General features: G+C 44.7%; 1 protein-coding gene across 7 annotated transcripts in view; it reads left to right on the forward strand.

Moving 5' to 3' along the window:
- The window catches only part of PKNOX2 (PBX/knotted 1 homeobox 2), a 58,826-nt gene that overhangs the window by 39,957 nt on the left and 4,479 nt on the right, over nt 1-14,390 (forward strand). For 6 of the 7 annotated variants that reach the window (XM_085526196.1, XM_015883804.3, XM_015883805.3 and 3 more), the window contains 5 exons: nt 3,503-3,639; nt 7,286-7,457; nt 9,565-9,753; nt 13,912-14,044; nt 14,117-14,214. In XM_085526196.1, the coding sequence (XP_085382322.1) occupies nt 3,503-3,639; nt 7,286-7,457; nt 9,565-9,753; nt 13,912-14,044; nt 14,117-14,214 (729 nt within the window). Of the gene's footprint in view, nt 1-3,502; nt 3,640-7,285; nt 7,458-9,564; nt 9,754-9,812; nt 9,931-13,911; nt 14,045-14,116; nt 14,215-14,390 lie in introns of those variants that run through there. The other variant, XM_085526198.1, reaches the window with a different exon arrangement.

The following is a 14,390-nucleotide window of genomic DNA, read 5'->3' on the forward strand; positions in this document are numbered from 1 at the left end:
TGCTGCCTTGCCGTGACTTCTGTGCCCCCCCGAAGCCACCCGGGCCTCCTTTCAGCTCGTCTCCTTCGGTGGGAAAAGGTCACTTTTGCAAATGATGCCTCGGTGGGGCTTTTATGGCTCCTCCAACTTCTGTGTCATCATTTGCTCGCTCTGCTGCTCTGCTCAGGGCTTTTTTCCCCCCCCCAACTTTTTCCTTTTTTTCTTAGTGCCTCCCTGTCGAAATGCTGTGCCTTTCTCGCTTACGCAGCAGGGAGCTGGGACACCGATTTAGTCCTAATGGGCAATTTAAGGGACTTTTAAAATAGCCCAGCTTTTCCATGGCATCCTACAGAGACATACCCTGTACCTTTCCCTGTCCCTTCTTCTCCCTCGTTTTCATTTAGAACATTGCACTTGGGGATCTTTGGGACCGTTGCCACCCAAACCCTTTCTTTTTCATCCTTTCGAAGGGGATCTTGTGTGTTTTTCCTTCATTTTAGGGGCAATGCTGCAGCAAAAAGCACTTTGTTTTTTGTTGTTTTTTTCTGAGTGCTGTGGCTGCTGTGAGCTTTTCACCTGAAAATTGAGGGATTTGGTATTTCTAGCTTTTAGAAAAGCAAATTGCATGTTTATTCCTCTCCCCAAAGATACAGCAGAGATGGGGAGGTCAGTGTTAAATAAGAAAACAAGTTGAACCATCAATTATAAGAGCTACAGCTGACACTGCAAAGCTCCCCATCATCAAGGGGACCATCCTGGGGAGAAAAATGGTAAAAAAGAGGTTTGGGGGAGCTTTGCATTAATATTGTTACTGCAGAGTCCATGCAAGCAATTCACCTCACTGTCGGAAATGTGTAAAAATGAAGCAGAAATGGTGGGAAAAGCTGCCTTACGAGGGAAAAAATGCTGTAATAATCTCCTGGTTCTGCTACCAGCACGTAACTGTGTAATTGAGACCAAGCGTGATCGCCAAGCAACTCTACCTGTTGGAAATTAGGAGTCTGCATAGAAATCCATGTGTTTTCCATAATAAATTAAAGGAAGGAAAACAGCAGAAAGTCGTCTGCCACTTCACTGTCAAAGTTGGACAAATATAGTTAGCAGAATACAATCTCATTTTCAGCTCAGGAGCTGATGAAAATAAGCCTGCCCCCAGAAACCATTTTAAAATGGTGTTGCATCTGTCACGGACAAATCCAGAAACTCTGCAGCTGTTGCAGGTTAAAAATTGAGTGGAGATGTCAATTTTTTGATAGGATCAGTGAGTCCTTCTCCCGGTGTCCTTGGCATAGTTCTGGACTTGGAACCTTCATAAATGGCACATGGATTTCATACAAAGGCACTGAGAAATGTCCCAGTGAATAGGATCATGTGCAGCAGGCTGCCCTGCTCTCAGCACCTTCGCTGGGGTTGCTCACTGGAGTTGACCTATTTGGCTGTAGTTCTCAGCAATGTGGAGCAAAAGGGATTACTGCAGGTGCCAGGCATGCTGCCACCAGCCCTGGCAAAGCATTTTCATGCTACAGAACCAAAAAGAGGATTATAACACCAACAGGAGTACAACCAGGAGGTGATGTGGTGCCACAAAAATCTCTTCAGCTTCCTGCACAGAACTCAGACCTGCCATTACCAGCACTTACCTTCGTCCAAATGCATGGCAATTGTTTGCATTTTTCTCCTCTCTTATGCACACACTGTTGGCTGTTTTCCTTCCTGCCCCGCACCCCTGTCTGTCTGCAAACACTTTGCATTGGAGCAACCTCTCCTATTTTTTCCCGACTTGGCACCGCCGCGTTGTTCATCAGAGGTTGCATGAGGTGCGGGATTATTTTCTTTAGTCCAAGGTGAGGTAATGGCTTCGAAACAGCCGCAGAGGAGGCTTTTCTGTGAGTAATAGCCCAATTAGTTGCAGACTCAGCTGCACGCAGCCAACTTGGCAGGATTTGGGGGCTCCGTCTGGCGACGAGGACACAGAATGGGCTGCGATGTCCCCGTAAATGAGTGCACAAGTGAAGAAAGGGGAAAGGGGGAAAAAAAAGCCATTTATCCCCAAAAATGTAAAGTAATTCTCAGTGGAGCTGGCAGGGAGAGGGAAGGGGAAAATGAGAAAGGAAGTGGAGGTATTTAACAGCGTGGCTGGAATGCCATACACAGTCAGTGCTTTCAATTTGGGTTTGGATAAGAACTGGAGAAAAACAGGGAGAAACTCCAACTGATGAGTGAAGTGCAAACTGTCCCACAGACCCATTTATTTGGCCCTCTGGGGGTGAAAAGGGAGAAAAATGAAGCAACCCAGCCGGCTTCTGCGCTGGGAGTGTTAGAAATTAAACGGTGCCAGGTGAATTTCCAGGAGCCAAACTTTGGAGTTATGAACAATAACTGAGATTAAAAAGTGCCGTGGCAGCAGGGAAAGGTCAGGCAGGAGATATTGAAGTCAAACATTTTGAAAGCAACGGGCACTTTGGCATGGATCTGTGCAGCTTTTAATTGAGGTGAGAAATCTGCTGCTCCGTGCCGAGAGTCTGAGTGCAGAGGTGAGTTGTGCTGGACACAACTGTGGGCATCTGCACGTATACACACCTCTTTATGTACACACAGAAAGTATTTAGCCAGAGACAGAGGCTTCTTTTTGCTACCCAGCTTGGGGGAGGATGGAAGATTTATGGAGGAAAACAGGCAAATGCAAATTTGTACAGAATTTCAGAGCAAGAGCAGGTGAAACGTGGACTCAGGGAGTTCATTTTGTGCTGGGATTTTGAGTCGCAAACTGCAGGAGTTGGGGTGCTGATGGATTTGGCCCCAAAGAGATTTTGCTTCTCCCCCAGCCGTTATTCTTTTAAGTAAATCTTGTCATTTATGTCAGACCTGACTACAGCCTGGCAACGAAGCACAGAAACATGGGATGGTAGGGGTTGGAAATAATGCAGATTTCCCTAATGTAACAATTAATTTTAGTGTTAATCATTAATTTTAATCTTATTTAATATGGAAATCACCCCCCAAAACATTTGAGTGAGTACACTCTCTCTATGCACAGACATTTTGGGGTGATGCTGGGAGGATGTGCAGCAGTTTGCACATGTGCTGGTGGAGCCTGGTCTCGCTTTTTAGATGCATGTTTCACAAAATTAATGTCAAGGTTTTGAAAGGGAAGACATTCGTTAACACAGTCGTTAATAGTGTACATCTCTTATGTATATTTTGATGGATTTTGTGTCCCATCACAGCAGCCATTTGGGCAGTGTTGGCCATTGGGACATGCACAAAGTTGCTTTTCTGGCTGTGTGCTCGCAGTGCTGCAGGTGACTCATTGCTGGGCTCCGCACACAGAGGGCTGGCAGATGCTGGTGTGAGTCTGGGAGAAGGCAGAACACTGGTGTGTCTGCCAGCCCTACCTGCTCTGTATGAACAACCAGAGCACGAGATGAGCGCCACAGAGTTTATCAGGGACTGCAGAGCACTTAGCAAAGAGCACCTGCAGTTCCCCCTCACATTTTTCTCTCTCGTTTCCCCTTCCCTTCAGATGACGGCCACAGCCCAGCAGCCCAGCAAGGCTCAGCCCGTGCACCTCTCTGCCACGCCGGCACCCACCGCAGCCGTACCCCCCGCAGCCGGTGACCCGCAGGCGCAGCTGGAGGCCGACAAGCGAGCTGTCTACAGGTGATGCCAGCTAATGGACATGGGCAGTAATTAATTCATTTGTTGCTGCTTTCATTTTTCTCCTGCATTGGGAGCACGTTGATTTGGTAATGTATTGATTAAGGCATTGATGAAGCCAGCAATGCACCGATACATTAATTATGGTAATGCACTGCTAACCTGCTAATATTCAGATGCATTTGTTAATGCCCAGGAATAGGTGGGTTGGCATTTAGCTCCTTCTTAGCAGCAATAGCACATGGTGGTAGGGCTCCTTGGCCAACATAGCGCCACAGCCGGCAGCACCACACCCCTCCAGAAACACCCACAGCCACAAAATCCAAATTCATCTTTTCTCTTTTTGCAAAACTGTGATTTGAGGCAGAAGCAGCACCCAGGAGGAGCAAAAACAGCCATGAACCTGAAAGGTGCTGTTTGTGTATCCATGTGGTGCGCAAGTGGCAGTGACCAGACCCCACCTGCCCCCTTATTTTTAGCTGTGGGTACAATAATACATCATATTATAATGCATAAAGTGTTATAATAAGTAATATTATAATTATGCGAATAATGTAATTATATAAGTAACATGTAATTATATGAGTGATATGTAATTAATGACACTACCATAATGTATACAGTATGATAGAGCAGTAACATTGGGGGTTGGAACCAGGTGATCTTTGACATCCCTTCCAACCCAAGCTGTTCTATGACTATTATATGATACTGTCATATAACTAGGATTAAGGCTTAATATTAAGGAATAACCCCAGCTATGTGGCCTACAGGGTTCCAGTCCCATGCAAAATCTGAACACACAGCATTTTGAGTAGGATAAATAGATGTCATTTGATATCAAATAGTTTTAGCAGCTGGCTGCCTGCCACCCTGTGCTGCATCCTCCGTTATAAGCAATGGATTTTTGTTAATTTTGAGTAATTACATAAAGGCAGAAGGCATTGGCTCCATGCACTGGTTAATCAAGCTGGAGGGAAATTGCCAGGAAAATGCAACAAGAAAGATAGAAGGCGATAGACAAGTGACCATAAAGTCACCACTGGATTTTATGCTTTGGAGGGAGTTTTATCCCCCATTAAAAAATAGGAAAAGAAGGGAAAAGCAATCCACTTCCTCTTTGCTATACAACCAAGCATCATTCAGGGGACTAGTCCAGCAGCATCACTTCAGATTTTGGGCCCTCATGCACTCAGAACCACTTCTGTGCTCTGTGTACTCTGGATTTACAAGTGGGAAAAGTCTGTGCCTTTTTGCCAACCTGCTTCTGCAGGAAAAAAAAAAAGCATTTTGGGGCTGGGAAGAAAGCAGCAGTGAGTGTTGAGCCGCTCTGCCCTCCCCATGCCCGCGCTGCCAGCCCACAGCAGCACCCTGCTGAATGTGCGAAATGAGGCCATTAGAGGGATTCATTTCTCTTTATTAGCCCGTGTCAAATCCTTTTTATTAGCGGCTGCCAACGACCTCTCCTGCAGGAAAATGTCAGGTTCAGCCTTTTATTTGCTTGGTGCCACCACCACACGAGCACTTCTCCCGCTTATTTGGAGCAGTGGCAAATGGGGTGGAAAGGCTGACCTGTGCACGCTCCAGATTCAGAGGATTACCCCAAAAACACTGATTTTTGCAAAAGCAGATTTTGCCAAAGCAGATTTTTCCATCCCAAAACTTTTCTTGGTACGATGGGGATGATATCTGTGATGGGAGAAATCCTCCTGGACCTTGTGCATCCCAGATGCCCATTCCATATTTCACATTGAGGCATCCAGATCCCCCATGCCAGAGCCCCATGGTGCCCATCCCATTCTCCTGCATTTAGCAGACATGGGAAAGCTGGAAATGGAGAAAGCTGCGTAACTGTTGCATGCAAAAGGAAAATAAATAAACTAACAGTTGTGACAACTCAGCACCCAGCTCATGGCAGAAACCCTGATTTCACTGCTCCTGAGCACTGTGCTTGGAAAGAGCTTTGGTGATTTTCCTTAGCTCAGGGGTTTTGCGTGCCCACCTTTAATTGTTTTGTTTTATTTAATTATGATATTTTGTTCAAAATATGTTTAATTTTTTAAATTTTTTTTTAATTTATACATTTTATTATTGTATCATTTATTTTGTTTTATTTTCCTTCCAAATAAAAGCAATCCACACTGCCTCCCCATCCCACCAGCAATTCCTGAAGGTCAGATGTGAGCACAGTGGAGCGCAGCAATGTCAGTGGTGGCTTTAATCCCTGTTGGCACCAACAACCATTCAAAGCAAAGAGGCTACAAAATGCATCTCCCCCCTAAAATAACCCCAGCCCCTGGGGTAATTTTGCTCCCTCATACCAGGTCGGTTTGTGCCTTTTCTTCCTAGCTGGTTTTTGAAATGGCATCTGCTGTGAGCCGTGGGTTCATAAGGCCAATAATTCATGCTGCTGCTTGGAATTTGCCGTTCATATCCCTCGGCTGAGCCCCGGCGGGGCGGCTGAAATTACGGAATGATTCCCCCCAGCCCCCACAGACTGCTCCAGCCCTGGCGAATCTTGCATTAAACTGGGATCAGGCCAGATTAGACTATAATATGCTGCAGTATTAGTGGCTGCAAATGAAGACTTAGCCCAGGGGTTTAACCCCTTTCCCTGATTCAGGCTTGGTAAAGACCCACAGGAAGCCTGGAGTGAGCCGTAATCATTCCTCCTTTGGGCTAAAATTGCTTTTTTTCCTCAAAAATGTTGCATACCTGTTTATAGGAGTGCTTATCTGAAGGGGGTACAGCAAATTCTGCTACACTGAGATAAGTGGGGTGCCATTGCTGTGGGGTGTATAAAGCAATCCCATGGCAGCATTTTGCATTTCTCTTCTCAAAGCTTAAAAGCTTTATATTTTTTACATTTTCTATTTTTAATAGTTTCGTGTTTTTAAAGTTGAACAGCCAGAGAAGCTCCCTGTGTTATCTCATGATCTTTGTGTCCTTCTTTTCCGTGTGCTTTGGGCTAACACGTATATTTGCATTTTATATTGTGTTGATTTAGAATAACTATTAAAAGGAATCCCTATTGGAATCCCAGTGGTGGATTCACAAAAAGAAAGGCAAGCCTGTCCTTCAAGGGAAATCTCTTATTAAAAAGGAAGAGAGGTTTGGTCCACCTTCTACCTGATCATGAACACAGATGTGCTCAAAATAGTCACAAAGAGCCATCAGGATGCAGTAGCAACCCATAAAGCAAAAGCAAGTTGAGTCCTTGGTATAAAAAGCATCACAGGCATGTAGAAATGCATGCCTGCCCCCATCCATCATCCCCAGCTGACTGACATTTTTGGGAGCCTCTTGGCTTGGATCCCAGTGCAGATGTCGATTCCAATGCCAAGGCAACTTCCTTGAAGCCAAACATTTTTGTCCACTGCTGAACCATTCTGAAACAGTCAGCTCTGGTGCAGTGCTGGAAAGCGCTGTAGTGTTGAGAGAGGCCACTTCTGGAGGGGAAACAGAACATTCAGCAATTTTAAAGCTTTGTTTCTTACCTGACCTAGAGGAAGCACATCCAACATCGGCGTGAAGTTTTCACCACCAGGCTGTAGCAAGCTGGGAGGGAATGGGTTGGTGGTTTAGGATAAGAACAGATGAAAGGACTAAAGCAGCTGGACTTATGGGGTGGCAACTCTGTTGTTCACAGGCACCCACTGTTCCCGTTGCTTACGCTGCTCTTTGAGAAGTGTGAGCAGGCGACCCAGGGCTCCGAGTGCATCACCTCAGCCAGTTTCGACGTCGACATTGAGAACTTTGTCCACCAGCAGGAGCAGGAGCACAAACCTTTCTTCAGTGATGACCCTGAGCTGGACAACCTGGTAGAGTGTGCTGGGGTTTGGTGTATGGGCACTGGGGACTGGGGCTGGGATAGGGGATGAGGAATGTGTTATGGGGATCTACCAACCTGACAAGGTCTTGGGGCTGTGTTTATGACATAGGGCACCTTAACAATGTTCTCCGCGGACCCTGTGAGATTTTTTTCTCCAGGATGGAGCTTCTCTTGCAGAGACTTCAAGGGATACCTCCAAATCCCATTATTATATTCAGGAAGCCTCCACACACGATCTCCATGAGAGATATGTGGATGACCATGTCCATGGCCCCATCCTGGTGCACTCACTTCCTCACAAGGAGATTTTAAGGTTGAAAGAGGAAATTTCACAGGCCTGAGATGATGCAAAGACAAAAAGTCCTTCCCCAGAGAATGGTGTGTCCCCCTGGGATTCACTGCAGAGGGTTTTCCATCCCAGAAAAGCAGCAAAATCAGGCAATTTGGAGGGAGTGAGTTTGTATGATGACCTGGTAGAAGGAGAAAAAGTCAAACAATGCTCATCTAAGTGCAGAAACAAGCACTTTCCTAAAAAGCAAGAAGTAATTGCAAGATTAAAATGCTGCATCTTTTGGACTTCATTTCAGTTCTTTGAGGAGAGTTTGCTGAGATTCTCAGTTCAAGACTGGCTTGGAAGTCTGTGGAAAACCACCCAAAAATTACAGGAGATGCAAAACTGCTTGCAGATTACTAAGCCCATTTTGCAACATCTTGTAGACAAGAAACAAAATTACTCTGGGGTGAATGACCAAAAAAGCAGTGTTTGGGATCATTTCAGTGCAGATTTAAGGGCTGAATAGACATCAGATGCTTCCTACCCAAAATCTGTTTGCATTCTCCTTTTTCTTTTTTTCTTTTTTTTTTTTTGGCATTTTTGTAACACCATTGATTCCCTGGAAATCAGCAATGGCAAAGCAGGGATGAAAAGGCCAGCGGCATTAGCTATCATTAGAATAAGAGTCATGTATTCCTCACTGCCGAGATGCACGTAATTAGAAATTAGAAAAAGGTCAGATCTCACCATTATCAACTCAATCAGCTGCCGAGTGCCACACAGTCAATTAATTCAGCATCTGTATTTTTTACAACCCCGCGCACGTACGCCGACGGACTGTAACTCTTTATCCGGACAGATATACGGCGCAGCGGAGCAGGGACATAAAATGAGACCCTAAGCAAATGAGCTGAGATAATTGAGAGATTTATTTTTTGTACATATATGTGTCAGGTCCTCTTGCCTTTGCCCTTGAATATTGACTTTCATGGCCGTGAGCCCCTGGAGGATGCAGAGAGCTGGGGCGCGACGCCTCCACCTTGTGCTTCACCCGTGCCAAGCACAGAGGAAGGAAAATATGCAGGAAAAAAAAGCATAAAAAAAGGGAAGTTTTCCATCCATGCTCCATTGTTCCTGTTATCTGCTGACCAAAAATTTGCTTTCTCCATTGTGGAGCCTCCTCCTGAGTTTGGCCTTGGATTTTTCGGGATGTTTCCCAACCTCGACATCTCACAGTTTGTAAAGATGACCACTAAAATTTGCAAGTTAAAAACACCCTTTGAAATGCAAAGACTCTTTGTTACATAAAACTGGATTTATTGCCCCGGAGTGAATAGCTGAAATTTTATATATTATGCAAGATTTCAAACAGCGGCTGTAAAACTTAAGGTTTCAGCTCGGCAAGAGGAATGTTTCATGTGTAAATTTTTTAACATTTATGGGGTACGTTTTAATGAGGCCCAGGCTTTGCACCAGCAACAGCTTACGGCGGTGCTGCAGCCCCATAATCTTGTTAGAGAAAGTGGCCTCTGGAGAATAACCAAACACGTTGCTACATCAGGGCTTTGCCTCAGAATTTTCTGGGAGAAATTCCCATGAAAGCAACAGCAATTTTTGTGAATTTCACCCCTTGGGATCGCAGAGGTAGAACAGCAGTGGAGGGAGAAGAAAGGCAGTGGTGCAAAGGGATGGGCTCTGGGGGGCATTCGGGGTGGATTTGGGGTGAGAATATCAATTCTAGGGGCTTTTTTTCTTTTCTTTTTTTTTTTTTTTGGTTTGTTGAGAATGGTAATGCTTTTAATTCTACTTTTGATGCATGCAGATGGTGAAGGCAATCCAGGTGCTGCGCATCCACCTTCTGGAGCTGGAAAAGGTCAATGAATTGTGCAAGGACTTTTGCAACCGCTACATCACCTGCCTCAAAACCAAGATGCACAGTGACAACCTACTCAGGAACGACCTGGGGGGCCCCTACTCCCCCAACCCCTCCTCCATCAGCCTCCACCCTCAGGTAACGCCCTAACATTGCCTGCAGTCACCATCCTTGCACCTTGGCCAGTGTGCAAGGCACGCAAAGTTGAGGAATGGTTCTGCAAGTCCTGTGATCTCTGGGAAATTCAATGAAATCCATCCCAAATTGAGGAAAACATGAAAAAAAGAATGTATCTTGCACATATGAAGCAAAACGGTGAGGATTTCTTTTTTTCTGAAATAGTTGCAAGTGTTTCATGAAAAAAAAAAACCAAAACTATTTGTCCCTGTAGTAGAAATGCTAAGTCATGGCTTATAGCAGTGATGGAGCACCTGGTGGGAAGGCAGGGCCAGCCCAGGGCAGCTCAGGTACATGCAATGTACTGAGTGAAGGAAGGGCTGGAGCCAGGATCCACCCCTTCCCAGCCCTCATTTAAAGATTGGCAGTGGAGGTGAGGGTATTTTGTTGGATGTCCCTGCCTGCCTGACGCCTTCCAAAGGTAAACAACTTCTTTTATTTTTGTGCCCACAGCTGTTGTATTTGAGCATAATCCTCCCTGTAGCCTGGGATCTTGTTGCTCTGCTGTTCTTGCTACATATTCTGTTGTGTCAGTCCCAATTTGTCATCTTCATTTGAAGGCAGGTCAACAGATTACAAGTCTCCTATGACCCTTTTTGGTTGCTCTGCTCTTGCACATCCTGCAATCCACCACCAGCATGACCAAGGTTCACACTTTTTTTGTCCTTCAGATTCTTGCCTACAGAAGGAAACTTCTGGTGCCTCAAGCACTACAGGTATCCAGAAAGTTCAGCCATTTCGGTTCATATTTTGGCACTGAGTTGTGCCTTGGTGTCTTTTTGGAGAAAAAACAGTGTTTGGAAGAAAAAAGAAAAAAGAAAAAAGTTGTATTTCTTATTTGGGTTTCCTGAAAGCACCCAACCACTTAATCATTGATCTAAAAAAAAATCCAGCCTCTCTCTATTTTCTAATAATCTCTAGAAATGGACTTATTATCCCTTTGCTACTTTATGGAAGCATTCCTTATGATCAAAATTAGCAAGACACTTGCATAAAAGAGAACAATAATTGCTCAACGAGCATCTCGTTTGTAATTTATTAGTTTCTATTATTGTGCATTGCCATGGCAACAGCTCGTGTCCCGGGTGATGAGAGAGATGTTAGATATGAGCCGACGAAGCTCCTGGTCCCAGCAAATGGAGGTGCACGTTTTTATCAGTAATTTTCATGAAAATAATAAGTGAGGGAGTTAATGAGATGGAAAGCCGTCCTGTGGCTATTGTGATTTCTCCCCCCCCTCCCCTTTTTTTTTTTAAGTGTTGATCTAATTAGAATGCATCAGTCAGGAGAAGTAATGAGGATTTAGCATCTCACAAAGAGGTGGGGATCGTATCAGAAAATTAGCACAAGTCTTTGGAAAATAATCAGGCCAGTGGTGGGGAAGGGGCTGAGCACTTTGGATTCCTGAAATCCCACAGCTGTCCTCATTTCCCTTCCAGGCAGGACAGGAAAGTTGAGAATTCAAGTGAGGCTTTGGAGATCGTTGCTAAATAAATGGGTGAGGCCCAGTTGGAGGGGAACTGTCACAGTGGCTGGAGGATAGAAGGGTCTGCAACAGGCAACAGGAGCTGGACTATTCATGGTGACAGCCCAGAAGGAGGCACCACCTCCCTGGGTGCTGGATGGGGATGGCAGATGGGTGCTGGCATAAGGGCAAATTTTTTCTAATTACCCAACTCAGCAATGTCAGGTGTCAGGGTGCTTCAGCTCATTGAGCGTACTTGAGTTTGCATGGATAAAGCTTAGAAATACAACAGTGGGAACACTTTTTGTTCATCAAAGGAGCTTTATAGTGCTGGGGATGCTTCGGAGAGCTGAAGAACTGCAAGACTCGTGTTCAAAAGATGGCAAGTGGAATGATTTGGCTAATTATTGTGCTATTACCCAATGAAGATGGGTATAACACCTAAGCAGCCACTACTATAGGAATTAAAAAAAGTATATCTAAATAATGGAAATGTGGTTGATCAGTTATTCATCTGCAAGTTTTCTTAGAAAATAGGCTTGTGGGTTTTTTTTTTTTTTTCAAGATATGGGACCAATCATTTTCATAGGAGATGAACCAGACCAGTTGTGAAACAAACTGTTTCTGGCTTGGGCAAAGTTTTTTTTGATCACACAACTGCCTGCTTAAAAATGTATGGAGATGTTGTAAGAAGAACAAGAGCTGAAACTGAGAAAGCAACAAGTGGGACTGACAGAATGGGATAATTGCTGTTGTATTGATTTCTCTGCTATTTAAAGCCAACAGGTTTTCATCCCCCATCCATCCAACTGTGCCTCTGCGGTGCTGAGTTTGGCCAACTCTTTCTCAGTATACTCAGGTTTCTTTTTTTCTCCAACTAACCCAGATTTTCCCCAGTTTAACACAGGCACAGACAAATCTCAAACAATTAGGAATGGATGGAAATTTCCTGCATGTGTGCCACCCAAAAAGAAATCACTGCATCATAGAACAAAGTGGAAGGACTTCAGCACAAGTAGCGCTGTGTTTTAGTACTTGCCTTGTTGTGAGAAAGGGGTGTTTTGTGCACAATGCAGTATATGTCAGGTCCATATCCTCATTAAAGTGTTTTTAATTTGGAGAAACCATGTTTTGCCATAGAGCTGCAGAATTTTGGTGCTGAGATGGACCTGGAGAGACACCTAGTGATGGTGTCATTCTTTCTACACTCAAGAGTAAAAATTGCCAGAAACTTTCCAACTGGAGTCCTGAAATGTAAAACATTTCTAAAATCATCACAGCAATGTAATTTGGCTGGCATTTGCAATTAGTCTGCTAAATACATGTTTTAAATCTTCTTGGAGATATCTGTAACTATTTTAAGGCAGAGCCTCCACTTCCATTGGATACTTCTGGTTTTGCAGTGTTGATGCACTTTCAGATATTCTGAATTATTTCTTAGTGCACTTCCAAAAACAGTCTTCTGGGTTCTCGTTTTCTGAGGAACTGCAGAATAATGAGTCAGGAGGAGAGCTCTGCACATCTCCTGGTGAACAATGCACCCATATAATCTACTGATGTACAGTTAATTGATCTGAGCATTCAACTTATCTCCATTGTGTTATTGTTACAAGAAGGGTGATGGCTTTTTCTGGCTGTGCTTGTGTTTTGGTGTCACTACACATCAGTCCTCCAGATAAATCCTTTTCTCAGAGCGAGAAATAGGCTTGCTGAAGAAATGTTTCAAATTGAAGTAAGTTCAAGTAAGGTGGAAAGTGCCTTTTGTTGGTATTTTGTTCAGCAGCTGAGGAACAGGACAATGGAAAAGTGAGGCAGAATGGGAAAATGGGTAGAAGAGGGAGAAAAAGATCCTCCTTTTACTGCAAAATATGAATGCAGCTTTATCTCATATACAGGTGGGCATATTACACATACACACCTGTGTCAGGCTTGTTTTGGAAGGATAGTTTTAAATGTTGTTGGCATAACATGCAAAAATCTTGCATGTCATGGAGGCTGCTGTGCTTGGCCCTGTGTTCTCTATATCCTCCCACTGTGACACACTTCCCAAAGTATTTTGCTAAATAATCACGTAACCTTTTTGTGCTTTTTTCCATTTGCAGCTCTTGGGTGAAAGGCTGATGCAAACAATACAGCACTTGGGGAAGAAATCTCCATTTTTGCAATAAGTTAACCTTAGAGCTGCAGGGAATTATGTCAAATTGACCTATGTTAATATTGTTTTTTAAATTATTATGCTGGCATGGAGAAACTGACAGTGGTTATTTTCTGCTGCTCTTATTGGAGATCTGTGCTGTTCATGTGCTTTTTTGGGGGAAGTTTAATTTTTTCAGAGCAGTTTATGGTGTTTTCCCTTTGAGGAGAAGCTGCTTCATCAAGTTTCAGACAAAGGGGAAAAAAATAAAGAAGCGTGTAGATAGGAAGAAGACAACAGAATTATTTCCTTCTTGTCATCTATGTGGTGCTTTCTGCATTTGTTGAAAATAGTGGCTGCACAAAGAGGTGACATTGCTTAGACATGACTTGGAGCTTTGCAAAGCATAATTCCTTGTTTTTCCACATTTTATTTCCAGCTGCAACAGAAGGAAAACAAAGCTCTTATTGCATGCAACAAAATGCTTTGAAATCCTCTTTTATTTTTTTTTTTTTTGCAGGAGATGCTGCAGAGCTCACCTGCGGCGCTGCCAGCCGCATCCAACCCCCCACCGGGAATCGTGGTGCCTGCAGCCGCGCTGCCCCCAGGCAACCTGGCCATGGGCAGTGGGGCTGGATCACCCGCCGTGCCAGGTAGGGCCAGCAGGGAGGCTGTGGGGGGGAACCCTCAACGTGCAGCACCCCCACAAACCCTGTCTTCTGCAGGTGGAGCCCTGTACCAGCCCGTGACGATGGTGACATCTCAGGGCCAGGTCCTCGCCCAAGCCATCGCCCCTGGTGCCCTGCAGATCCCCAACGCCCAGGTAAATCGATCCACAGAGCATTATGAACTGGAGGGAACCTGCAAGGGGCACCAAGCCCAACCCCTGGCTGTACACAGCACCACCCAGACACACACTGTGGGTAGAAATTGCTTTATAAAGACAACTTACCATCCCTGTCTGCACGTATCCTGCATCCTCAGTCTCTTACTAACGCT

This window comes from Coturnix japonica, chromosome 34 (genome assembly GCF_054131305.1).
Source record: "Coturnix japonica strain WE chromosome 34, WE-NBRP24, whole genome shotgun sequence".
NCBI lineage: Eukaryota > Metazoa > Chordata > Aves > Galliformes > Phasianidae > Coturnix > Coturnix japonica.